The 26,952-nt window shown below is 34.4% G+C and overlaps 1 protein-coding gene across 3 annotated transcripts in view; it reads right to left on the reverse strand.

Moving 5' to 3' along the window:
• Reps (RALBP1 associated Eps domain containing) overlaps nucleotides 1-26,952 on the reverse strand; it is a 51,559-nt gene extending 24,607 nt beyond the window's left edge. The window contains exons 1-10 of one of the 3 annotated variants that reach the window (XM_069843808.1): nucleotides 26,377-26,950; nucleotides 18,353-18,521; nucleotides 17,725-17,813; nucleotides 15,379-15,592; nucleotides 13,430-13,667; nucleotides 9,526-9,766; nucleotides 8,229-8,321; nucleotides 7,907-8,147; nucleotides 6,764-6,866; nucleotides 3,428-3,567 (exon numbers count right to left, since the gene is read on the reverse strand). In XM_069843808.1, the coding sequence (XP_069699909.1) occupies nucleotides 3,428-3,567; nucleotides 6,764-6,866; nucleotides 7,907-8,147; nucleotides 8,229-8,321; nucleotides 9,526-9,766; nucleotides 13,430-13,667; nucleotides 15,379-15,592; nucleotides 17,725-17,813; nucleotides 18,353-18,521; nucleotides 26,377-26,526 (1,678 nt within the window). In that variant the 5' untranslated portion in view covers nucleotides 26,527-26,950. Of the gene's footprint in view, nucleotides 1-3,427; nucleotides 3,568-6,763; nucleotides 6,867-7,906; nucleotides 8,148-8,228; nucleotides 8,322-9,525; nucleotides 9,767-13,429; nucleotides 13,668-15,378; nucleotides 15,593-17,724; nucleotides 17,814-18,352; nucleotides 18,522-26,376 lie in introns of all 3 variants that reach the window. The other 2 variants (XM_069843807.1, XM_069843809.1) reach the window with 2 other exon arrangements.

The raw sequence follows: 26,952 nt of genomic DNA on the forward strand, positions 1-26,952 counted from the left end.
TGATCCTGGTTAATTGCACAATGTGCTTTCTTCTGTGTTTTAGATTCCTATCCTACAAGGCAGTCATTTGTCATGGCTTCTTTTCTGGATTTCTTACTATTTGTTTTCCAGTGTTCACTAATTTCTGCCCATTTCTTACTGTGTGATTTCTGATTGGTTTTATGGAGTATGTATTTCTATCTCTGATTTAGTTTTGATTTTTTAGCTAGTGTTTGGGTACTTAAGGTTTGATCTTGACAATGCAATCTTATGCATTTTTTTCCTAGTTTATCAGCATTACCATTCCCATTTATACGAACAAGTGATGATATCCAATGAATGTAGTCAACAAAGAATTTGTGAAAAAATAAATACAAAAACCTTTTAAGCACCCTATAATTTTTATCATCGTAGGTGTGTCAGCTAAATAACTGCAATATCACAATCATAAAACCAAAATACTGTTTAATTACATGCGTTAAGTAGTATTCCTAGGTAACTGAACCATGAATCTCTCTCACAGATGGATAATTCTGCTGTGTCTGTCACTGAACATCATAGTGGCAATATGACTTTGTATTTCGTTTTAAGGATGACAGTTAATGTAGGAAGACTGAGATGACATGAGTATTTCAAGAAAAGACTTTCCCAAAACAATTTTTTTTTCTAATGGCAGAAACTTAACTATTTGTCATTCACCCATATGAAGCCAGTTGTGTAGATCAATTTACCAACAGAGTTGTTGCCCAGGGTTCACCATAGAAAGCTGGTCTATACTATATCCACAAAAGCAGGTGTCGACCTCCAGACATTCTGGGGTTTGTGTGTGGATGAAGTAGCCACCAAAACGTTAAAATATGGTGTTCACTTAAATCGGCTACAACTTGCCATTTAAATATCAGATCCCTAACTGCCCATTGTGCAAGTCAAATCAAGAAATGGATTCAGAACACCTCAAAATCTGTGTTTCAGTGGCTGACCATGACAATATCTTTGAAAAATATTGGAGTGCAAGAGGTCAAATGACTTTAATGTCAAATGCCTCGAATTACAAAACAACACACAATGAGATGAGAAGATGGAGAAGACCAATGTGTTATCTGGGCCACGGGCTTGCCCAGCACAGGTCATAAATCAGGGGTACACCAGGGATTGAACCCTGGTACATTCACCACAAATTCAACATGGATTCATCAAGATTTTAACTCAGGCATCCAGCATGGGAAACATATATGCTAGCTATTAGATTAACAGTATAATGAATAATATAACAATTATAGTAGAACCTCACTTCTACGTTATTTTCATATTTATATTTAAACTTTAAGATATCAAAATTCTTACATTAAAATTCGTCTCATTTATGCGTTTTTCAGGTATACATTTTCAAATTTGTATGTTACATTTTTTCAGTCCCCATATGCGAAATTCACTCATGAACTGCTGCCAGGAAGTTAAAAGGAGGACAGCAACAGCAAAGGAAGCTTTTACTAGAAAAAAGAAACATCACCTGCGGACCTCTGGAAAAAGAACTAAGGAAGATAATAGTGACGTGCTTTTGTGTGGAGTGTGTCACAGTATGGGGCAGAAACATGGACATTACAACGAAGTGAAGAGAAAGAGCTATAAGCATTTGAAATGTGGATATGGAGAAGAATGGAGCGTGTGAAATGGACAGACAGAATAAGAAATGAAGCTGTGCTAAAAAGAGTGGGTGATAAAAGAATAATACTTAAACTAAGAAAAAAAAATTGGCTGGATCACTGGCTAAGAAGAAACTGCCTACTGAAGAATGCACTGAGCGGGTGAGAAGTTTGAGGCAGAAGATATCAGATAATGACATTAAGATAGCTATATGGATCATATGCAGAAACTAAGATGATGGCAGAAAATAGGGAAGATTGGAGAATGCTGGGTTTGCAGTGAAAGATCTACCCTTGGGCAGACCACTATGAATGAATGTATATATGTGTTATCTTTATTCTCTGTTTTGAAAGGGAAAGGATTAAGTATGATATTCATGTGTATTTTTCCGTTTGTTTGAAGCGACACACACTAATCTCAAGTTTCTTTCCATTATTTTAAAAATGAAACTGCTGAGACAGTTATTTATTGTGCAAGAAGGCATCAATCATTCCAATAGGCAAAGTTCGAAGAACGGCTTGAGCCTACAAAGGTGATGAATATGTGTTTTTTCCATCCTCTTGTCCTGCTTTCTTTCCTGTTGGATCTTCTTCTCACTCAGATTTTATCGGCAACATTTTTTACGGGTTTATATGGCAAAGCATAAGTTATAATCACTATTCAGTCAGTTTTCGTGCTCAAAAGAAACGTGCATGTCTATCAGCCAACAAATTAAAAACTCAGGAAATCAATAACTCTATAGAAAAAACAAAAATCCTAGTTAAGATCAAGAATAGTACTAACGAAATAAAAATTAACATTGCTCAATGTCTGAGACTTTCACATTCCACACTTATAACAATAATAAGAATGAAAGGTAAATAAGGAAAATGTATCAAGAACTGGAACCAGTCATGAAACTGCGAAAAGGGGGCAGATGGAACATTTTGCTGATTTAGAATAATGTCTTATAATCTAGTTCAATCAACAGCATGTAAAAAGACTCCCATCAACAGAATGATATTACAAGAGAAAGTATTGGAATTTGCTGAACAGCTTAACATGACAGATTACTTCAAAGCTCCGCTTTCTGGTTGCAAAGGTTTAAGAAGTGATTTGATGTACGTGGGCGTAGAATTTGGGGAGAGGCAAACAGTGTTGATACTGTAACCATATGACAATGGAAAGATGTGTAAGTTCCTGAAATTCTAGAAAACCTCAACATTTCAGTTCCAATTGAAAATTTTCAATTCTTCACTTGTAGGTTTTCTCAATTAGAAGTTATTCTAGCCATTCCCCTTGAAACGTATAAACAAGGTTTCACTATATATTTTACCTGTATAGAGGAAACTTTAACGTAGTGTCTCTAACAATATTATTATATCGTTGTCAACATAATCATCACTGTCAGCATTGTCAATCAGTATGTTTACTGAATAAGGGAGGGACATACACAAAAATATTATAGGTATAGGGAAAATTTACATTCAGTTTTGATATACTAACACGGTAAATGAAATAATAGACATCAGTGCTATGTACAACAAGAATCTGCAATAACTATTACTTACTTTTATTTTAAATTTTTAAACTGTCGTGACCAAAACTGACAAGAAATGCAGTGAATATAACGAAACATTTGTGAAACGACAATACTGCTAATCAAACTATATTTACATATACAATTTTGATAGTAGAACTTACAAAAGTTCATGTTGCTTAAGACAATAATAATGCACGAGAAAATGGTCATTATACTAATCCTCAAGTGATATTTAGAAAGCTATTTACTGCATGTGAAAACAAGTCACAGTTCTACAATTACCCAAGCGATTGAGATCCAATGAAGAACTTCTTGCATGAGTTCGATATGGCCGTGGAGGAGGGGGAGGTGGAGGCTCTTTCTTGGGTCCCATTTGTGCTGGCACAACACCCATTGGGAGACTTGTTGGACCAGATGGTCCTCTGAAGAAATGTGAAGAAAGAATTACAAATACAATTTTTAAATTATTAAAATGGCAATTATTACCAATATGTACAGTGCTCCACACTGAAAATGGGATATCTGAAAAGTTGAAGTATTATTCCCACAACTCTGTGCATGCCTGCCTAATGATAGCTCTAGTGTCATCACTGACATCGGATTTACATGCAAATGCGTGTTTTGTTTACTCTCACACATGATATGCTAAGTGGAACCGAAGTATGTTTCATGTTCTTTTAAATTCGTATGTGAAGTTTTACAGTGCATAATATCTGCATGTTTCAGCTGTTTTGATATCTTATAGGAATACAGACTTAAGGGAAGACTCCACTGAAAATCATGAAAATTTTTCCAAATTTTTTTTACTATTTCACTTATTCAGAATTTATATTTTCATACCCCAAATGGATTCAGCTCAATTCTGATTACAAATACTCGTATGTTTACACTTTTTAAATTAAGGCCGGAAGGGGGCATGGAATTTAAAGAGCTGTCAATTTTTTTTTTCATTGAAGAATTCTTTTTTAAAATTTCTGATTACAAATCTAGTAACTTTTTGTTGGCTCCCTGAAGTTACTAGATGAATGTAGCGGAGGAGAATATTAATTTACATAAATATTCATTTTATTTTCAAATCTATTTTTCTGTGTTCATTTTTGTTCATTCAGCACCAACTTTCTTATGCCAAATATTAATCAATCTGGATGAAATTTTTACTGCAAGTATTTATGAGGTAGCTGCATGTTTCTATGCATTTATTTTGTGAGAAATGCTGCTAGTTTATTTTATTAATATTTTTCTTAATGCTGCTAGTTTATTTTATTAATATTTTTCTTAATATTAATAAAATAAACTAGCAGCATTTCTCCAGCAGAATTAATACAAGAGGGTGGAAGTGCATTATCTAACGAAATTTATAAGCTTGTACTTGCTATTTGGGAAAAGGAAATTGTATCAGAACAATGGAAGGAGTCCATAATCGTACCTATCTTTAAGAAGGGGGACAAGACTAACTGTAGTAACTTTCGAGGAATATCACTTTTGTTGATGTCATACAAAATTTTGCCCAATATTCTTTTGAGAAGATAACTCCATATGTAGATGAAATTATCGGGGTTCATCAGTGTGGTTTTAGGCGTAATAGATCAACTATTGACCAGATATTTTGTATTCGACAGATAATGGAGAAAAAATGGGAGTATAAGGGTACAGTGCATCAGTTATTCATAGATTTCAAAAAGGCATATGACTCGGTTAAGAGAGAAGTTCTGTATGATATTCTTATTGAATTTGGTATTCCCAAGAAACTAGTTCGATTAATTAAAATGTGTCTCAGTGAAACATACAGCAGGGTTCGTATAGGTCAGTTTCTGTCAGATGCGTTTCCAATTCACTGTGGACTGAAGCAAGGAGATGCACTATCACCTTTACTTTTTAACTTTGCTCTAGAGTATGCCATTAGGAAAGTCCAAGATAACAGAGAGGGTTTGGAATTGAACAGGTTACATCAGCTGCTTGTCTATGCGGATTACGTGAATATGTTAGGAGAAAATCCACAAACGATTAGGGAAAACATGGAAATTTTACTTGAAGCAAGTAAAGAGATAGATTTGGAAGTAAATCCCGAAAAGACAAAGTATATGATTATGTCTCGCGACCAGAATATTGTACGAAATGGAAATATAAAAATTGGAAATTTATCTTTTGAAGTGGTGGAGAAATTCAAATATCTGGGAGCAATAGTAACAAATATAAATGATACTCGGGAAGAAATTAAACACAGAATAAATATGGGAAATGCCTGTTATTATTCGGTTGAGAAACTTTTATCATCCAGTCTGCTGTCAGAAAATCTGAAAGTTAGAATTTATAAAACAGTTATATTACCGGTTGTTCTTTATGGTTGTGAAACTTGGACTCTCACTTTGAGAGAGGAACCAAAGGTTAAGGGTGTAGCAGTAGCAGTAGCAGTAGCAGTAGCAGTAGCAGTAGCAGTAGCAGTAGCAGTAGCAGTAGCAGTAGCAGTAGTAGTAGTAGTAGTAGTGGTAGTAGTAGTAGTAGTAGTAGCAGCATTTCTCACAAAATAAATGCATAGAAACTTGCAGCTACCTCATAAATACTTGCAGTAAAAATTTCATCCAGATTAATTAATATTTGGCATAAGAAAGTTGGTGCTGAATCAACAAAAATGAACACAGAAAAATAGATTTGAAAATAAAATGAATATTTATGTAAATTAATATTCTCCTCCACTACTTTCATCTAGTAACTTCAGGGAGCCAACAAAAAGTTACTAGATTTGTAATCAGAAATTTTAAAAAAGAATTCTTCGATGGAAAACAATTTTGACAGCTCTTTAAATTCCATGCCTCCTTCCAGCCTTAATTTAAAAAGTGTAAACATACGAGTATTTGTAATCAGAATTGAGCTGAATCCATTTGGGGTATGAAAATATAAATTCTGAATAAGTGAAATAGTAAAAAAAATTTGGAAAAAATTTCATGATTTTCAGTGGAGCCTTCCCTTAAATACACAAATTTTTAAGGTAAACATATCACACATATTTAAACACATTTCCTTTCAGTAACATCCAGCTTGTCAGATCATTAAAAAAACAACATAGGATGGATACTGTGTCAACACTCTGCCATGTATTGTCTGAATTAACATAAAAGTGAACTATCAGCATGAAGGAGGCCACTAATTCCACTTGCAAAATGACAGTTCGGAAATATTGCCTGTATTAATTTGGATTTACATTAATAAACATATTTTATTACTTTTAATGGCATATTTACCGTAAGTGCATGTTTTTCTTTAGTGACATATTTAAGTGTGTATTACCTTCAATTTTAAGTGCATATTTGCATGCTTATTTTAACTATATTTGGTGCATAAAAATCCAATGTCTAGCCTTAATCGTATTTTATTCGCTTATTTTTATCAAATGTGTCATGCCTTAATGCAACAATATGGGAACCAACTCAGCTACAGATCATAAGAAAGAGTTCTTTGCTGCATTCAGTATAATAGGTTTGTGGAATACTGACTTGAAGCTGTGTGAACACAGCACTAGAACTTTCAAGTTGCAGCTATATGAGTCTCACCATTTTCAGTGTGACTCATTGTACATAGCATCAAAAGCAAAGTATACCTGATTTTCGCAAGCACACTTACCCTGCTGAAAGAGCAGGTGCAGTTACAGTTGATCCTGGTGACTCATCAGGGGTGGACAGAGTAGCAGGCTGAGGTGGAGGAGGAATGGCTCCAGGCCCCGGTGCTGTTACATAAAAAAGAAACGAAACACGTCAAAATCTTTATATATACTATTTCAAAACAGTTCTGTATAATTTTAACATACCAGACGGACCCAAATGTAGTAGGCTTACAACGTTTTTCATAAAAACGACCATGCTGTTATCAGTTTTTTGGTGGAATGCACTGGAACGGTGTTACAGCATCTTTTTCTTGCATTTTTCATCATGGAACCAAAATATATGTGAATAACTATGTCTTTAATATAAGTTTCTTTGAATTCCACTTTAACCTTGAAAGTCTTAGTTGGGCGAAAAGGAGATTAAAAACGACAAAATTCCCATGCAGTGAACAGTAATCATCTCCCTGTCCACTATAAAATATTCTACACAGATTTTCATCACCTTTTTCTCTAGAAGAAAAGCATTATTTTTTATTAATATTATTATTATTATTATTAAAAACATATACCGGTAAGTGTGACGCGATATTGTGGGCAAAGTGTGTAGTCAGTCAAAAAAGGTTTGGAACCACTGCTCTAGATGACTGTTTCTTTTTTCGCTTGTGTGCACATCGAAGTATTGCCATCTAGCAGTGATAGCTTCAGGTGCCTCATTAAAAATGCAGATAGACTTCAATTTGTAACTTATTTCCCGACTCTCTCTCTCTCGTATTTTCATTTTTCTTTTTCTTATTCAGACTGCCATTGTTTTGGAGCTGGTAGTTATATGAGTGCAGAATACGAGGGATTCCACTGTATAAGCACTCAAATTTTGGAAGATATATTTAGATAAAAAAATTTCTGTTAATCTACAAGGACTCCCAAAATTTATTAAGAAAATTCTTATATTAGTAACTGAAGTAAATGTCACTTTCTCTTTTATTATTTGAAAATATTTTGTTGTTTTTTACTCAACTGTCCGAAAACAGGTCTGGGGTGACACCAACAAGGCATCACTCATGAGGTAACTAGGTCAGGAGATGAAAATATTTTGTAGTCCTCAATATCTTCCGAGTAATGCAATATACATTTTCTGCAGATGACATATGAACAATTTTACTGACCTGCTGGCTTCTTTGGTTGTGGTCGTTGAATTGGTCTAATATCTGAAGCAGATGTTACATTGTTGTCCAATGTTGTCGTGGATTTCTTTGGACTTCCACCTTCTCCACCCAATTGTTCATATGGTATGGGCTGAGGTTCTGTTAACTTCCGTGGTGACCGGCAGGGTTCTTCCTCACCAGGAGGCAGTCCCTGTGACTCCGGTGTCAAGCGTAATGGCACAGGATGTAAAATCTTTGGATCCTAATTGCAAATTAATTATTTAATATACAAGTAACAAATAAAAATATATACAAATAGCGTAAAAGCTAAACCCATAAATACCTGTTCCACTGCTGATTTGTGGAAATCGAAGTTGACTGGTTTAGGGCCTGGTGAAGACACTGAACTAGTTGGGGAATCTACAAATTTCGTCCACTGAAACAACACAAATATGCTTTGTAACTGCTCCAGGAAAGGCAGGAAACCATCTTGAATTACAAACTTTAGAGCGAATTACATTCAGTTATAAAGCCTTTTTAAGATCTGAAATATTTAGATACTGGCTTTTGATATAGGTCATTATACATATAATTTGAATGCAATGATTTTCTTGCAACTTCCTAAACAATTCAGTTATGCACGGTCTTGAAGAAACTGTAACTCTAGGGAAATAGTGTCGAAATTTACTTGCACCACTGTTACAAGATTCTTGCATCCAGAAAGGTGGACATTATTTTCAACATCATATCAAACACTAAAATATACCCAAACAATATAAAGTATCATTGGCACATTTGGGTATTGAACACTGTTCGCAACCACTGTAAAAGTTTCAACAAAACCAATATAAAAAAAATGCACCAACTGCAATTCTGAGAACTTGTTCACATGTTGCTACTTTGAAACTGCACACAGCATGAAAAAGTAGCAAGCGGCTGGTTTGGCAGCAGCTACTTTTTGGGTTACATTGTTCACACATCTCAGTACAAGAGTTGTGCAGTAAATATTTTGTACTACAGTGCTGCAAAAGTAGCAATGTGTGCCCGTAATTTAACAAAGCATTTGCAACTCCACATTCCTATTCTCAAAATAGTTTGGTTCCTCCTACTTTCAAAATTTTCTGTACTGGTATATAGTTTTTTCAAATAACCATGTTACAAACTGAGAAGAACTCCATCACAGATGCGAAATACTGCTGAAGATAATGACTTCCATTCGAGCTCATATTTTGAATAAGACATACTAACTGGCAATAACAGATAAGAAGCTGCGAAAAAAATAATTTCGTCAAACATAAGTGCCCAGTTTCAAAAAAGATATGTCAAGAAGGCAGAAAGAGATTAGTTTTTATTAAATCTACTTTCAAAAGTAAAAATCAAATATATTTTCAAGTATTCAAAATATACCGGTACTCAAAATGCAAAAAGTCTACATAAAGCACAAAAAAAACTATACAGACCATGACACTCAAGAACTTTCTCCTTGCCCGTGACTTTACTTTTTTTTCCTTACGTTAATCCATGGTTTTCTTATCATACATTTAAAAACCTGTGCTGGTTCCCAAAATGTTTGAGGATTGTCTAATCTACATGTATCTGACTAAAAACTGTAGAGTTCAACATCTCTTTATTTTTATTACCTCTTTGCTTCTAGGTGGAGAAGCAGGCTCTCCTGTTGGAGGGGACAAGCTTGGAGGACTTTCCTCCCTGCTGGGTGGTTCTGCAGGTACAGCAGGTACCTGATTCTGGCGAGGGGGAACCAGTGAAGGAGGAAGAGTATCAGGCAGATCAATGTTATTTCTTCGTAACACCACCAGATGCATTGCTGTATTGAACTCGTCAAGAGAGAGTGCTCCATCTTTGGTCACATCAGCAAGTTGCCTGAAGTTAATATAAATCACAACTACTGGTAGCTTATTTATTTAACGAATATTTTAAACTACGAAAGCTGTTCACAGTTGGTATGTGGAAAATAAACCTACCTAACAGTGAATTAATCCATTTAAAGTATCACAGACTACACCCATTCCATTGCATAAGAAAACACCAGCTGACAGAGGTAGAATGGCCATTCTACTTACTGTAAATAAATCAAAACTCTTCTATGAAGGAAATTTAACAGTGTGTCTATAAGCGACTATAATTTGAAATAAATATGCTAAAATACAATGCAAAATTTAAAATAGATTGTTATATAAAAAAGTAGTGTAAATCACGCACTCTCCTTCCTGTATACTGTTTAAATGTTATCTCAGATGTTATTAAATGTCATTTCAATTACACGATTTTCTCACGCGTTTTTCCTTCAGACACCCCTTAAAAATGTATAAATAATGTTGTTTTGTTGTAGTTACTTTCTATTAGGGAAAGTATTGTGATGATATAAAAATGTCGATTTCTGCGAAAATATATATTTTCAGCATCCCTGACACCATTTTAGTGGTTCCGAATTCTTATCTGTCTATTTTTTTGTTGTGAATTCGTTCCAAATACAAAATGCTCCCACACCTCACCAAATCAACCCAAATGGTAACTACTCTTAAGAAGTGCATTATTATTGTAGGATTAATATTATCATAAACACACATGCATCATGTGCAGTGCCGGATTTAGGCCTAGACAACCTGGGTAGTTGCCCAGGGCGGCAATTTCCAGGGGGGTGGCATTTTCTCTCTCTTCCTCCTCTTTTTTTTTTTTTTCCTCCATTGAAATTGGTTTTTAAAACATTTGTTGGTAAATCTTTTCTGAAGTTTGTTCTTGAACACATTGAGGAAGTTGAATATTGTTTTTTTATTGCATTGTCACAGTTGCAGCGAGAGTAGAAGGAAAGTGTACAGCTGCATAATTATATTCTAATACCAGTAACATGTTATTGTACTATGAAACTCCTTAAATTTAACTGCTTGTATAAACAAGAATGTATTGTTGAAAATCAAATTGGATGTGTGTTTATTATTTATCATTATGAATAGTAACCACAACTCTCAGTTACATTTTCAATATTATATATATATATATACATATACATACATATATTTGTTGTTTTCTAATGCCAGGCGTTTGACAATAAAGTCATTTGACCTCTTGCACTCCAATATTTTTCAAAGATATTGTCATGGTCAGCCACTGAAGCATAGATTTTGAGGTGTTCCAAATCCATTTCTTGATTTGAGTTGCACAATGGGCAGTTAGGGTACTGATATATTCCAATTCTATGTAGGTGCATATAATATATATATATATATATATATCTTTTACGAGCTTTTCCAGAATATATATATATATATATATATATATATATATTTTTTTTTTTTTTTCTGAAAAAGCTCGTAAAAGATTCTCCCTTCTAAAAAGACTAGCAGGAAAGAAATGGGGATGCTCTAGGAATACTTTGAACACTACATACAAAATGTTTATACAGCCAGTGCTAACATACTGCGGAAAAATTTTAATTACTTCACCTTTCATAAACGAAATAGAATATGTTCAAAACCAAGCTCTCAGACTCATTACTGGTGGAATCCAAACAACTTCAATAGATTCTATGAGATTCCTCACTAATATTAACAGCATCAAAATGACAATAGAAGAAAAAGCACTGATTCAATATGAAAAACTTATTAGATTACCAGGAAACAATTGGCATTCATACAGTCCTCTCTGTAGATTGAAAATCCAAAAAAGTTTCATATCCATGGTTCAAGAATTAAAACAGAAAATCAATATCCCGAATTTAAAAGAAAACCTACAAATTAAACCAAACCCTTTAACTCTATTAAATATAGAATATAATCTAAATTTAACAGAAGAAATACTAAAATCAGAAGTAAACACTGAAATACTAAAACAATTGTCTTTAGAGACAATTAATATTAGGTACCCTCCACAAAACTGGCTTCATTTATACACTGACGGATCCATGATCTCCAGAGAACAAGGTGCCGGTGCAGGTGTTACGTGCTGTCTCTTCTCACTTTATAGATCTCTTGGGTATGGAACAAGTTTTGATGGAGAAATCATTGCAATAAGTGAAAGTCTCAGGAATCTTCTATGCCACATCAATAAATTTAAAAATGCAGTTATATTGTCAGACTCCAAAGCAGCTATTCTATCAATAGTCTCTAAACACACACCTTCATCTCAAACAGCAGAAATAACTAAAATGCTCTCTCAATTAATATCACTCAATAAAAGAATTGTATTCCAATGGATACCATCCCATTGTGGAATCCTGGGAAACGAGAATGCGGATGCTTTAGCAAAGAATGGCAGCACTGCTACTTACAGACCTGTTACTAAATCTACGTATTACTCTGTGAAAAGATTTATTAAATCTACATACTTAGACTTCACCAAACAAAATTTGATAACACAATCTCAAGGGAAAAAATGGAACTCTCTGCATCAAAATCCACAGTTAATTCCCGATTTACCACGAAAATCGTCTGTAGCTGCATTTAGATTGGCAACTGGCCATGGTTGTTTGGCCAAACACCTGCATAGAATTGAAATATATCAGTCCCCTAACTGCCCATTGTGCAACTCAAACCAAGAAATGGATTCGGAACACCTCAAAATCTGTGCTTCAGTGGCTGGCCATGATAATATCTTTGAAAAATATTGGAGTGCAAGAGGTCAAATGACTTTACTGTCAAACGCCTGGCATTAGAAAACAACAACATATATATATATATATATATATATATATATATATATATATATATATATATATATATCATCAACAAATCTATTTAATCACTTTCCAACATGTGCACTATATAATTCGATATGAAAGCTTTATTTCGCAAAGAGTTGGAGTACATTTTTTTCAATTTACTTTATATTTTCTATCGAAGTAAGAAATACTCGCAATAATTATACCACTAACAAAACCAATGCTTAAAAATAAACCACAGCCTGTCTTTTACAAATCAATTTTGTTTCAACAATGAATAAGTTAGAATAATATGTTTCTTTGCATCGAATTCGTCAGATAGACTTTGATAACATCATCAGTGCTTTCTCTGTGAAGAAAGTCCGAAGGAAATCTTTATAATTCACAAGTGAGATGCATGTATTTCGATTCCAGTAATTTATTATTTTCTGAATTGTAACATTTCATTTAAAACAAATTTCAACTAAACATGACCTGTATAATAGCTGCTTATAAATTATTTGTGGAAGTTTGGGGGCGGAAAATTTTAGCATTGCATAGGGGCGGCACTATACCTAAATCCGGCCCTGATCATGTGTGAGTGAGCAACAGGTTGATGTGCAATACATAAAATGGAATATCATCATCATCATCATCATCATTGAATTTAAGTATTAAATTAGTTCTCTTATGTATATATTTTGAATAACAGTAATGGTTCAAGAAAATATACTGTTCTATAGAAAGTTGTTGTCTAGTGCCTTGCATTTGGCAATGACAATATGACATAGTAGCTGAAACTCGTAAGATGTATTGTGTATACCAACTTCATGACACTCGTTATTTTTCTTGTACTAGTAACAAAATAGTAATATTAAATGTATGATTACCATATTTTACGAAGTTCTTGTACAGGTAAACGTGACTTCTCAAAGAATAGACGAGCTGTAGGACCAGCAATTAATCCATTTGGATCTGGTTGAAGTGACCGAAATTGGGCTGTATAATAATCTCGTTGCTCTTCTGTAATGGTCCACACTTCTCCATCCCCTTCAACATCTTCCTCACTACTATGACGATCTGACGACTCTTCCTCAGTGCCTAGTAACTGCCGCTGCTCCTCACAAACTGAAGTAAAATTAAAATATAATGTAGCAACATTTACACGAGAAATCCAAAATCGCAGTTGAGGGGTTTTCCGTATCACATTGTCCTAGTCCAGTGGTTCTCAAACACTTCAAAGGAGCAACCCACTTTTGAGTAAGACTTCTGTATATGACCCCCACTACTGAACTGGTAGGTGGCCGGGTAGCTCAGTTGGTAGAGCAGCTGGCTACGGACTGGAAGGTCCGGGGTTCGATCCCAGGTGGCGACAGGATTTTTTCTGGTTGCCAAACTTTCAGAACGGCCCCGAGGTTCACTCAGCCTCCTATAAAATTGAGTACCGGGTCTTTCCCGGGGGTAAAAGGCGGCCAGAGCGTGGTGCCGACTACACCACCTCATTCTAGTGCCGAGGTCATGGAAAGCATGGGGCTCTACCTCCATGCCTTCCAAGTGCCTTCATGGCATGTTACGGGGATACCTTTACTGAATTGGTAGGGTACTTAATCCTATTCTAAAAGTACAAATCCCAAAAACAACTATAACTTTACAAAAAATTAGTGGATACTACCCAAAACACGATGGAAATAGAAGAATATAGTGCAACAATGACACCCGAAGTATTACATATACTTACATATACATCTTTTCTAGTAGTCTACTTTGCTGGTATTCTCGAATAACTAACACTTTGATAAATAGTTTGCAAAACCTAGATGTCAACATAACTGGGCATAAAATGAAAGGATTTATAAAAAAACTTGATTTCTGGTCGATATCACTTAACAAAAAGGAATATGATGCATTCCAGTGCATTAAAGAACTCTTGGAAAATTTAGTTATGCATGATATAACAAAAATACTGAATCTGCTTAGCAAACATGCAATTAATTCCAAAAACAGCTTTTTGAGTACTTTCTGGAAGGCACAAATAAAAATACAACAGTCACAGATGGATACTAAATCCACTTTTAGACAGTTATGTTCATCTAGTTAAAATTAAAAAAAAAAAAAAAAAAAAAAAAAAAAAGTGAAAGAAAACTTCATCAAAATATGTAAGTACCTATTGATGGAATGTTGAAACTAGGCTAACTTGCAGAGAGCAGCAAGTTGTGGATCAAAAGAACGCAAGAATACTTCCAGCTTCAAAAAGAAGTTCTTAAATTTTTTATAACATATGCAACTTCATATTTATGAAAAATAAGCTACCCGGCTATGATCGTCATTAAAACAGAGACGAGAAATCTCACTGAACTGGAAAGTGATATCACTATGTGTGCATCAAATGCAGAGTACACATTAGAGAGCTACTTTCTGAAAAATACACATTTGTCACATTAATAAAATTATTTTTACTTTAGTGTATAATTACTGAATTTGTTTATGTTAAATGTGTTGATGTTCTGAATACACATAAGCGTATGTTAATAAGGCGGTTTTTGTTCTATTTTGTAAATCATCTCGTGGCCCCCTCAGCTCTTTACACGAGCCCCCAGTTTGGGAAACACTATCTAGTCCATTCAAAATTTCCTAGTACATAACTTCCTTACATGTAACAATAATGGTATGAGTACAGGGTATACAAATTACAATGAGTAGCAATTAAGATGACAAGCAAGAAGTCCCCATGATTTAATAGTAGATAGCTCAGCATTGGAAATCAAATAATCAAATTTGTTTTGTAGTAATCTAAAGACTGAGGAAGCAAATACCATATTGCTTTTTCATAAAGTCTCACCCAATCCATGCCAGTGTGTAGTTGCGGCCCAGTTTCTCTCCTGAACACTGTTAGTTGGTGTAGGTGAATCACTAGCTGTACTTGAGGCTTCAGGAGACATCCCCTTTGGTCCTGGCCCACAAGTAGGAGAGTAGGACCCCCCATTGGGATGGGGAGATTCTGTATGAGCCTCCACTTCTCCTTCACTACTTGCAACACTCCCAACTGGTTCACGCTACATATCAGTAAAAATATAATCTTATAAACACTCATTACTTTTATTAAAAAGACATTATCATTTATAATGCACGCGCATTTCTCTCTCTTTCTCTGTGTGTGTGTGTGTGTGTGTGTGTGTGTGTGTGTGTGTGTGTGTGTGTGTGTGTGTGTGTGTGTGTGTGTGTGTGTGTGTGTGTGTGTGTGTGTGTGTGCGTGTCTGTAAGCGTGTGGGCGCGCACAACAAATTGAAGTTTATATTCCTAATAAACTGCACCAAAGCTGATGTATGTACGACTTTTTATGAGGTCATGGTTTGTAGTTGGCCATTTCCCTCCATCTGTTAAACTGAAATTCTCTGTATTATTTTCCTGCTATTTGCAGGCCTCACGTACAGATACATGTTGGTTCATCCAGGACTAGAAATCTGAGCACGTTTGTTTTCTCCATATCCTGTCACAATGGCTGTGAATTCTGATATTAGGCACTGTTTCAGTTGAAGTCTGCCATTTATTGTAGTGATAGGGTGTGATTTCAAGACTTGTGATAGGTTTGTCACTGGTTGCAACTGTGACTACAGTTCCAAAACTACAGCTCCGAGAAATCGCCAACTCTGTCTGATATGTTGCTGTTGTTGTTTTCTAATGCCAGGCATTTGACAATAAAGTCATTTGACCTCTTGCACTCCAACATGTTAAATGGCAAGTTGTAGCCGATTTAAGTGAACACCATATTTTAATGTTTTGGTGGCTACTTCAATCACACACAACCCCCAGAATGTCTAGAGGACTACACCTGCTGTTGGTCGACGGGTCCATTGGACCTAGCTGGGAGATCTTGTTGATCACCAGCTTTCCCTCCTTAAGCCACTGGAGGACGATTTTAGCGCCATAGCAGGTCAGCACTAGGAACAGAAAAGTAGAAAGAGGAGGAAGGAAAGTGAAATGAACCCGTAGGCCTCGAATGCTCTAATGTCGTCAGGATCGAAGAAAGTAAGAGTTCAGTCAGAGGACTGGATAGGAAAGGGTAAAGAGGGAATTAGGTATTGAATAGAGGAAAATTATACCAAATTCGGTCATTAACCCATCAAGCTGACCAGTGCTAATTGATGAGTAGCCCCTCCCTTCAGTTCAGCTTGTAAATTATGCTTACTAACAGCTGCACCACAGGAAGGTAGGGATGGGACATTGGGTATTTGTCCAGGTTGGTTCTTTAAAGCCTTCAATAGGAAGGATTAATGGCTCTCTTCCCTGTATCCAACAGATACCCTTTTGCAGCCCTGTCTGATATGTGATTCACAGCATTGCCAACTGATTTTCATAATTGTGACAGCTCCAGACAACTCCAAGTCAGAACAACTTGAAGGAAGGAGAACATAACTGGGCTCTAATTAATTTTCGTCCCACTCAAAAGGCAAAAGGTTAACATCGGCAATACTTTGCTATTGAAGCTATGCCCTTGCTGTATTCTTACACAAATGATTAACTGACATTCGTGAACATTCTTGGACAAGTATATGCACCCACACATCACGATAACATCTCACAGAGTGCTTTCTTTTCAGTATACACACCACACTAATCACTATTGTTGATAAATCAATAGAAGAGCGATAAACATAAAATTTGTCAGCAAACATGGGTATTTCTCATGGTTTATTCAGAGATAAGTATATAGCAGTGATATTGAGTTCCAGACAACTTGGAAATCTACAGAAAGAAATAGAACCCCATAAACACCATGAATCATCCGAACACAAAAATTACACTATGACAAAATCGCTATTATCTATCACAGTGATTTTTTCGGAGAGTTTCACCACTCACCCTCTTAATTAGAAATATTCTACAATCAAAGTTTTAACCAAATTCACTGAATGCAATCAAAGGCATTTATTAATTTGCAATGCACATTTTCTTTCTGTAACGTAAGTGCAATTACAAAAACTTCGCTAAAAACAAATAAATAAATTGTAATTGTAAATTTAATATTAATTGTAATTTTATTGTTCATATTATAGTTGTAATCGGGTAGAGGGGCAGAGAAGGCCTGATGGCCTTATCTCTACAAGGTTAAATAAATAAATAAATACTAAATCTAGACTAGTGTGTTCATTTGTAACATTTTAGAACACATATAGTGCATACAAACCTGTGGTGTTGGGGTCCTGTCTGTGTCACTCAGCTGAATAAGGTCTGGACTACCTAAATGTCGATTTATATGCTGAGGCTCCCACTTATCTGTAAATTAATTTCCTCGAGTGAATAGTCTGCGATATATATTTATATTATTTTACATTATTTTCCTATCATATTTTATGCAAACTGCAATATGAAAATTAAAACGTGTGTTAATGGTTTCTTTCCTGATGAGTTTTAGAGAGTTTGATATATTCTGGAGTGAAAATTTAATGCAGGTAAAGTGTGCTAGTGCCTAGATATCCTCTATGGGTGTGAGATATACCAAGAGAAAAACTGAAAGTCTCTCCAAGAACATTACTAAGTAGACATTGGCCATGAAGAGGACAAATTGAGTTTTGTATTGTTACGGACATGATGATGAAATGATCTATATCTATGTGTGATGAAAGATTTTTAAAAGCCACATCATTGCGTAAATTGAATTAATGATTTTAAAGGTAAACACACAAAATAGTGAATTGTACAGAAGATACTATGAAAATTAAATGAAAATAAACACACAAAGTATAAACAATTCAGAGTTTTCTCCCTCCATTTCCAGAAAGTGTACTAACTTAACACAAGCATAAGTGATTTACCTATTGATGTAGTCCAAGTAAAACGAGGTAAAGGGACTTCAAGTGACGAATGGAAAAGTTCTGGACGTAGGGGAAGCCCTGCTTGAAATGCTGCTATAAGTTTCAGAGCTGAATAAAACTGGCGACGTCCCAAATGACTTACTCTTCCTCCGCCACACAGCTCAGTTATCTGAAGAAAAAATAAAACATTTCATATAAGCAGGCATATCAATTTAACTCAGAAAAAAAAAAACATTTTTTCGTTCATACACTTTACATTTAGCAAGCATTAAGAAATGAAATAATCATAAATTATGTTCAATAATCACTTTCAACGATGAAACTATGAAATTATCTTAAATGGCTTCACAGTAAATAAAGTTTCTTCACTGAACTTATCATATGCATAAAATGTATATCTTTATTCAAGTAAATAAAAATGTATGCAGTTCTTTCAGTTTTCACGTTTGTATTTATTTGTAGTGAACGTCACAGCATGAAAATTCTGTAATAGACCTCAATCTGATTTCAGAATGATACAGACAGACCGCAACTTACATAGATCCTCCATACAAAGACTTGGATTTACATAATAAAGTCCCTCAGGTATGCTACAAAATAAGACGAGACACAGAATAACACACATTTCGAGAAAATGCGTCAAACTGAAATACAGATACAACATTAGATATTACAGTAATCTTTATTCTTTAGTATAACTTGCTTTGTTATTGAATATGCCACTAGTGTAGGATATAATACAACATAAGTAGGTTTTGATTTATGTAGCATCCTGAAGAACAATCCACCTTGCAAGTTGAGGACGTCTGCATACAGAGTGGCAATACATCCATTACAGCATTCTCCCCCTCTCTCCCCAAACAAAATTCATGCCTTCCTCTCAAAAAGTTTTCAACATTAACAGTTTATTAAAATGTAAACATATCTGGGCAATGTTACTCCTAATAACGAATTTGAAAGGTTTTAGTACATTAATACTGGATCAGACACAAAATAATGCTGAATGTAAAGTAGAGCATCTAAAACTGCCACACGCCATACAAATACACAAAACAATTTCTCACAACACAACTAAACTGTGAATTTTGTAATTCTATGCTGAACAAATTATAATGTCTGAGTATGTTACTAATACTCTAACACAGACAGAAAATTCCTTAAACTATCGAGACTATTCGGAAATGAGGAGATAACACCAATATAATGGACAAACAGTTAATGGTAAGAGGAGAAGAAACCTCAGAGACAATCACTCCATTCACATAAATGACAGAGGTGTTAATGTGTTAACAGCAGAAACAATTATGTCGATAACAACTACTACAGAAGTTTGTTACTCTTAATACATCCCTTGAACTCATCATTGTCAACATTTCAAGAATAGGCTTAACAGTCTGTTTCAGCATTAGTCCATCTTCTAACAGCTCTATCAATATTCCCTCCACCCACGGTTTACATGAAAGTATTTCTTTAAGCAATCTACGTTCCTCCATTTGGTCAAAGTGCTGTTTCCATTTTAGTCTACATTCTTTTATTTTTTTAATTTATTGAAAAAATAGTTAGAGATTCTCTTATATTTTCATTTCTTATTTTATCAATTTTTGTGCAACCATACACCAAAGGATATTCATTTCAGAGGCTTGCATTTTATTTTCTTCTTTTCTTTCGACAGTCCATGATCCACTGCCATATAAGGGCATAAGAACAGACAGTAATTCATAGAAATGTAATAGGGTCTCTTACCTCTGAAGCCAGAAGGAAGTTAAGTCCAAAATCTCCATTTTGAGATATGGTAAGATAAAAATTCCACTCTTTCTAAATAATGTACCACAGTGATGAGTTTAAATACTTGTGCCTTGCTACATTTTGCCACCAATCAAAAAGACAATTTTTCAAACTTTGTCAATAACTTCTTTCGAATATAAGAAAAATATACGCAACTATCAATTCGGGAGTACCAACATCAAAACAAGCATAAAATCTTACATATACACAGTGCTTTCTTTTTCTGGCAGAATGTGTCAGAATGGCCAGAATGCTGGTCCAGTGCGTTCTGCAACCTTTTCATTGTGTTTCTCACCATGGAACCGAGAAATGTGTTCATAATTTTGTTTTTAACACAATTTTTTCTTTGAACTCTGCTTAGTCCTTGAAAGTTTCAAAGTTGGACAAAACGGAGATTAAAAACGACAAAATTCCCATGCACTGGACAGTAATCATCTCTCTGTCTGATACCGAGTTCCACCACCTTTTCTCTAGAAGAAAAGCTATATATATATATATATATATATATATATATATATATATATATATATATATATATATATATATATACACATATCAAACATAACCTACAAATTCATGTTTTGACACTTGCTCCCTAACACAAGGTCTCTTCTACATTTACCCTTTAATATTCTTATAATGACTCCATTTACAGATTGGTACCTTTGGAGTTTATTTGTATCTCCATCCTTCTGGTAGGATACATCCCAGCGTAGGTAATTAAAGTGTAACACTTGTTCCAATATTTTATTTTTATACTTATTTTTTGTCTTACAGGTCACTTGCCACAAAATGCTAAAATTGTTGTCTTGTTTTCTGCAATTTTTCAATTAAAATTCTTCAAATATTAAAAAAATACATAGCTTTTTGCGGTATCCTGCAAAATCACCACATCACCACAAAGAGTTCTTGTTGTTAACCAATGCTGAATTCTTGGTGCACAATAAAGCCATCAACTCTCTTGCTCTCCAATATAGGAGAGTGATGTAGCAAAAGTATAACCATTTTAATAGAAGCACCATATGTTTATGCTACGGCAGTTATATCACCTACACACAACCCCCGAACCGTTTGGAAGACCACACTTGCTACTGGATAGCATCCATATGACCTAGCCGGTTAGAGTGTTTTACTTTCAATGCAGTTTGTGTAATATACATAGTTTACGGTGATTTAATTACACTTTTTTTTTGTTAATATTAATATCAATACAGTTAGTGCCACTTAAACTCACTCTTTTAACGTGTATAGAGCAACTTCTTCTCATGACATCTATATACATTTGCAGTTTCAGATACTATGGTCTAAAGGTCTTAGATCTTCTTGCACATTTTCAGACAAAAATTCTTTATTTAGCCTACTTTATTGAGGTAGATTTCGTACAAATCTCCAGTTTTTGTGTTACTTTCAACATAAAAGCACCATTACTTTAATGGGTAAGTTCTAACATTTTGTATACTGATCTTTATCGAAAAATTATTACAGCCCAAATCTGTTCAATAGCAGACTGTATATAGATGAAGGTATGACCCGACCCAGAAAGTAAGTTTCCCTGGGGCCTATTACAGAAATAAAGCACAATTTCATACAAAGATTTATTGGAACAGATACAGCAATTGTTGAGTTATTTTTCAACATATTCCCCACTGGAACTGAGACATTTGTAATATTGTGGGATCAATAGAGAGGTGCAGATGGCTGTCACACACTGCTTCTGATACCAGCAGCAGACTTCCATGATACAGGGATACAAAAGTTGATCCCACAGTATGACAAATGTCTCAATTCCGGTGGAGAATATGTTGAAAAATAGTTCCAACGATTGCTATATATGTTCCCTATAATTCTTTCCACGAAATTGTGTTTTCTTTCTGCAAACGGCTCCAGGAAACTTACTTTCTGGACGGCCCTCGTATATGCATGTGAAAAACAAATCTAAGGCATGCTAAAAACGTATATTTCTATTTAAATCTTGAAATACTTTACCTCATCAATGACGAAAAAATGTGTGAAAGAAAACAATAGCCTATGCTAATTATTCTTGAAATAAAATTATTTTTAAATTTATTAATACACTGTAAAATTTCATAGCAAAACCAATTATGTTTACTTTTACTGGCGATTATATACGAATCTGAAATAAAAGTTTTCCAAGACATAACATTTGCTATACAATTATCTGAATCTTGAAAAAATTTCTCAAAATACAGTCAAATGCATTCATAATATTCCAATATAAATGAGAAATACAGAAGACCTCAGAATTTCTATTCCTGAAAGAAACAAACTCTTCAACCAGTAATCTATTTTCTTATGTTTCACAACTAAATAGTTAATTTGTATTTTAAACATGGTTAAACTGTTAGTGACCATTCAATTATTAAGAGAATTGCTTACTTACATGAAATGTAATAAATATACATGTACTTCAAACAGCTTCTTGTGCAAACTGTAAAAAATCAACTATCAGAATTTCCACGATTTTTCAATATTCAAATTTTGATATAGTAGCCTACTCATTACTGATATGATGGTAAGAATTGCATTAAGTGAAATAGCTATTGGTCTGGTTTAAAGCTATTCATGAACTAGTGAATCTGTAAAATGATTATAAACTGATCTGCAATGACATGAAAGATTTTTTATGTGATAATGAAATATAGATAGAATGTTACTGGTAATTCCCATGACTGAAAAAAAAAAAAGCGCACGCACGCACACACACACACACACACATCACCTACAATCTATAGACGATAGCATCTTATTTAACACAAAAAGTAGGGAAGGGATGTTGCCATGAAAATTATTGGCACCTTCAAATATCAAAAGTTAGTTTGCCTATTGAATAATAATTCAAGAAAACAAATCCTAATTAGTAACATCATTTGCACCATGACAAAAGAACTAAACTGTTGTGAAACACGTAAGATATGAGACTATAAATAAGCACTATAGAGGGTTATTATAAAAGAAACAGGCACTTTCAATGTTTATAAATCCAAAACTATTAATGTTATCAGGAATCAGTTTACACTGTTCTATAAAGTAATAAAGTTCTTTAAGTTTTCTTTGGGAACTCAAAAATGTTCAATATATTCTCCTTACATCACAGAGCATACATCAGATTGATAATCTAGTTCATCCCAAATCTGGTGTAACATATCTGCAATGACACTTGCTACAGCTCTTATGATTTGTTGTCGTTTCAACTCATCTAAATGATTAGGAAGTGGGAGGACGTAAACCTTGTCTTTCATAAATCCCCATAGAAAAAAGTCGCATGGTGTGTGATCAGGCTCCTTCGTAGTCACTATGGAATGGACCAGTTTTCATATGTTGCAGTCAATCCATCAATGTGGAAGTGTTTCACCATCACACCAGTGCCACTGGGGCAGTGCTCCATCCTGTTGGATGATGAAGTTTGCTATCAACAGTTCACAGGTACTTTTTGTTTTACAAAACCTTGAAAGTGTATTTCTTTTGTAGTAACCCTCTATTACTTTCGTCATCCCTGATACTTCCCACGATCAGTATGGCCCAATCATTACACTATCCTTACAGACTCCACTCCTTACGAAATGATGACACTTAACGAATACTTTCACTCTGTCTGGTTTTGAAGACAATTTTGCCAGTTTTGCTCATTTGCTGCTATAATACAATAATGAAAAGTCAGGAAGCTGGAATGAATACACGTATGATAGGATACTGCTATAATCTATTTAATAGTTCAGTGTAAATAGAAGGATTCTGGAGAAAATTTTGTTTCATTCAATAAGTTATATGGTAACTAGACCATAGGAGACATAATTTTTTTTTTAACAATTGCATACTACAAATACCTTAGTATAGTCATAGAGTACTAAGCACCTGGTTTTACTTTCTGGCACCCAATACTTTCCAAAAGAATAACCTAGAGTTATTCACACGTACATAGTAATGAATGGATTTTTTTTTCTAATGCCATGCATATTGACGAGTAGCCATTTGTGCCTTTGCCTACTTTTTGGCGGCTATGATGAAGAATCCTGTTCCCAGGTTGGGGCATTCATTCTGTCGAATTCTGTTAGCCCCATATGATAGGATGACATAATTACGAATATGAAAGTAGGCAGGATGAATGAAGATGGTGAGAATGTAGCTATATTCATCTTGATTATGACAAAGGAAGACGAGTTTATAACAATAATAGGTGAAGCAGATGATTCTGATCCAGCAACAGTTAAGGGTATAGATGATATTTTAAGTAGAATAAAGAATAAATTAGGAGAGAGTAGTAGAAAGTTAAGTGAGATTAGGCGAGCAGTATGGTGGGGTAGGCTAGCCAGAATAGTGAAGAATAATGAAGAAAATAAGTGAGATAAAAAAATGTAATACACGCAAGAAACAGACATAATAACGAACATATTGGATAATGGAGTAGTAAGGATTAGCAACAAGTGTTATTAGTGAACATAGAGTGTTTGATATAAGTAAACTGGGCATCAAGAAAGGAGTTGTAAAAATGTCAATTTTGAATTAATTAAATTAAGTCATTAGGTTTTAAAGGTGAGAATATAAAAAATTTAGTAGGAGGTTATAGTAAATAGTGAATGAGAGTAAAGGAAAGAGTAGAATACAATAATAAAATGTAAGTAAGAAGTATAAATCTAAATTACAAAAGCATCTATAAAAAGGTATAATTGTAATGAATGTAATAGTGGCACCAGATACAAAATTGTGAGGTTCACATTACATGGATGTAATTGTTGACACGAAATAACTTATATCAGAATATTGACTGACAATATTGTAACTAGTTTCGACAGATTCAAATTTGTATCATCTTAGTAATACAAATTAGCTTGAGAGCTTTTATATGTTCCTAAATATGTAAAGCTGTTGACACAGTTCTGCAACTTCCGTGTATTTTAATGGACTTGTAAGAAGCTTAAGAACTCCCGCAATAATGCTATAGGCCTAATTTAACTTATATTTTCGAAATTAAAGCATCAAAAAACCACAGACATAATTGTCTACGCAAATCAGAAATGATGGTCGAGAAATGACCGTCATTTTTCTGAAGCCCTTTTTATTCGGGAACAGAGTTATTTTGCATGGCGGAGGCCTAATCTACAAGAACTCCCAGCTTCACTTGTTTTTCTATTCCTGAAGAAGTCGTGCAAAGATTTTTTGACGCCCTCAAGAAATCCATTGCGGATTAAAAATTAACAAACATCGGTTACAATTATCAATTTGGTAACAAAATAAATCATAAGGCTAAAGGATATCACTAATTACAGACGTTCCAAGCTTTGTTTCGCACTTACCTGATAACAAACATGTTAACTTATTGGATTTCAATGCACATTCAGTCATATTCATTATAAAAAATATAGGCTTACGTACTTGTAAAAACAAATTAACTTACCACGTGAATAATATTAAGTATATCATAAAGAACGAAAAGTGAAAAAGAAAACATGGACGCATGTAATACACCATACTATGTGAGTTTTATAAACATTCTAATGTAACAATCTTTCCTTTCTGTAGAACTACCGGTACATAATTACATTCGGGTCCCATACATTCCACAAACTTAAGCTTCAAACAACTTCTAGTTATTTCTCTTCTAATAGGTCTACTTTACTGCATTCTTCATTCTAGGATGTTAACATCTCAAATTTCTAACCAGCATGGGCTCTGAAGTGCCAATTACGCTCTGGTATTTTTTATTATTATTCAAAGCAACAGTTCTGCAACTGTAAAATTATTAAAGAGAAATATTAAGCTACCAAATATATATAAAATTCTTCAGGGAAAACATGTTATTAAAAGAAATAGCCTACGCTAGGGTATTTGTAAATTATACTGCCACACTTTCGAATATGAAACATTTAGGCCTAATTACAATACAGATCTGCTTATTTATATTATAGCAACCCCACAGTAACGCACAGGAACTCAGGCATTAATAAATCTCAATATCGATATAAAACAACACAGGTGACAAAAGTACATTGCCTAACCTCCAATGAAGAAAAGTTCTAGACAGAAAACAAGAGTTTAAACGCAAACTCCTTGAACTAAAGTAAACTGTACAATACATGTGGCATACTTATTAAAACCAAATAAATACAAAAATCAAATGTACAGGTTTCAGAATCTTAAAATGATATTTACTCACTGGTCATAGCTTGCATTAATTGCCGATAACTGATCATCTATCTTTAGTGACGAATTAAAATAGATACCTGTTTTAAAACATCGAGCGGGAGATTTGCGGATCGGAATAATTCTGAGGCTTTGTAGATCGGTATCTTCCCTGTATTATCCGAATCGCAGCAAATAAACAGATCTCCGAAGTAGCGCTGTTCTGTTTCAGTAAGTTGAATTTCTTCCATTTTTGCTAACAGACTTAGTTGAAACCTAATATTTTATACAATTAAACGGTAATGCAAGTAACTATAACTACATGCCCACTAACTTCAACATTGCTTCATACTATCTGTTAAACTTGTACATATCTCCGTCGTTCTTCAATGCCGGTTTCACTTCAATTTAGTACACTGGATACTCCTCCACATCACTATTCAACGTCGCCATATTTATTATTGACGCGCGAGATCTCGGAGATCGGCGGATCTCCGACATTTCAAAGTGTACAATGGCCTTCGTAATGTGCAACACGTGAGAAAAAAGTTGCATGATGACAATTGAATATCAAATTGTATTTAATTTCAATGTGAAATGTCGTTCTTGAAACGTATAATTCGACCTATTTTTGGATTACGACTAATAAAATAAACAGTAAGTACAGATTTCATGAG

The sequence above is a fragment of the Periplaneta americana genome, chromosome 13, assembly GCF_040183065.1.
Source record: "Periplaneta americana isolate PAMFEO1 chromosome 13, P.americana_PAMFEO1_priV1, whole genome shotgun sequence".
Lineage (NCBI taxonomy): Eukaryota > Metazoa > Arthropoda > Insecta > Blattodea > Blattidae > Periplaneta > Periplaneta americana.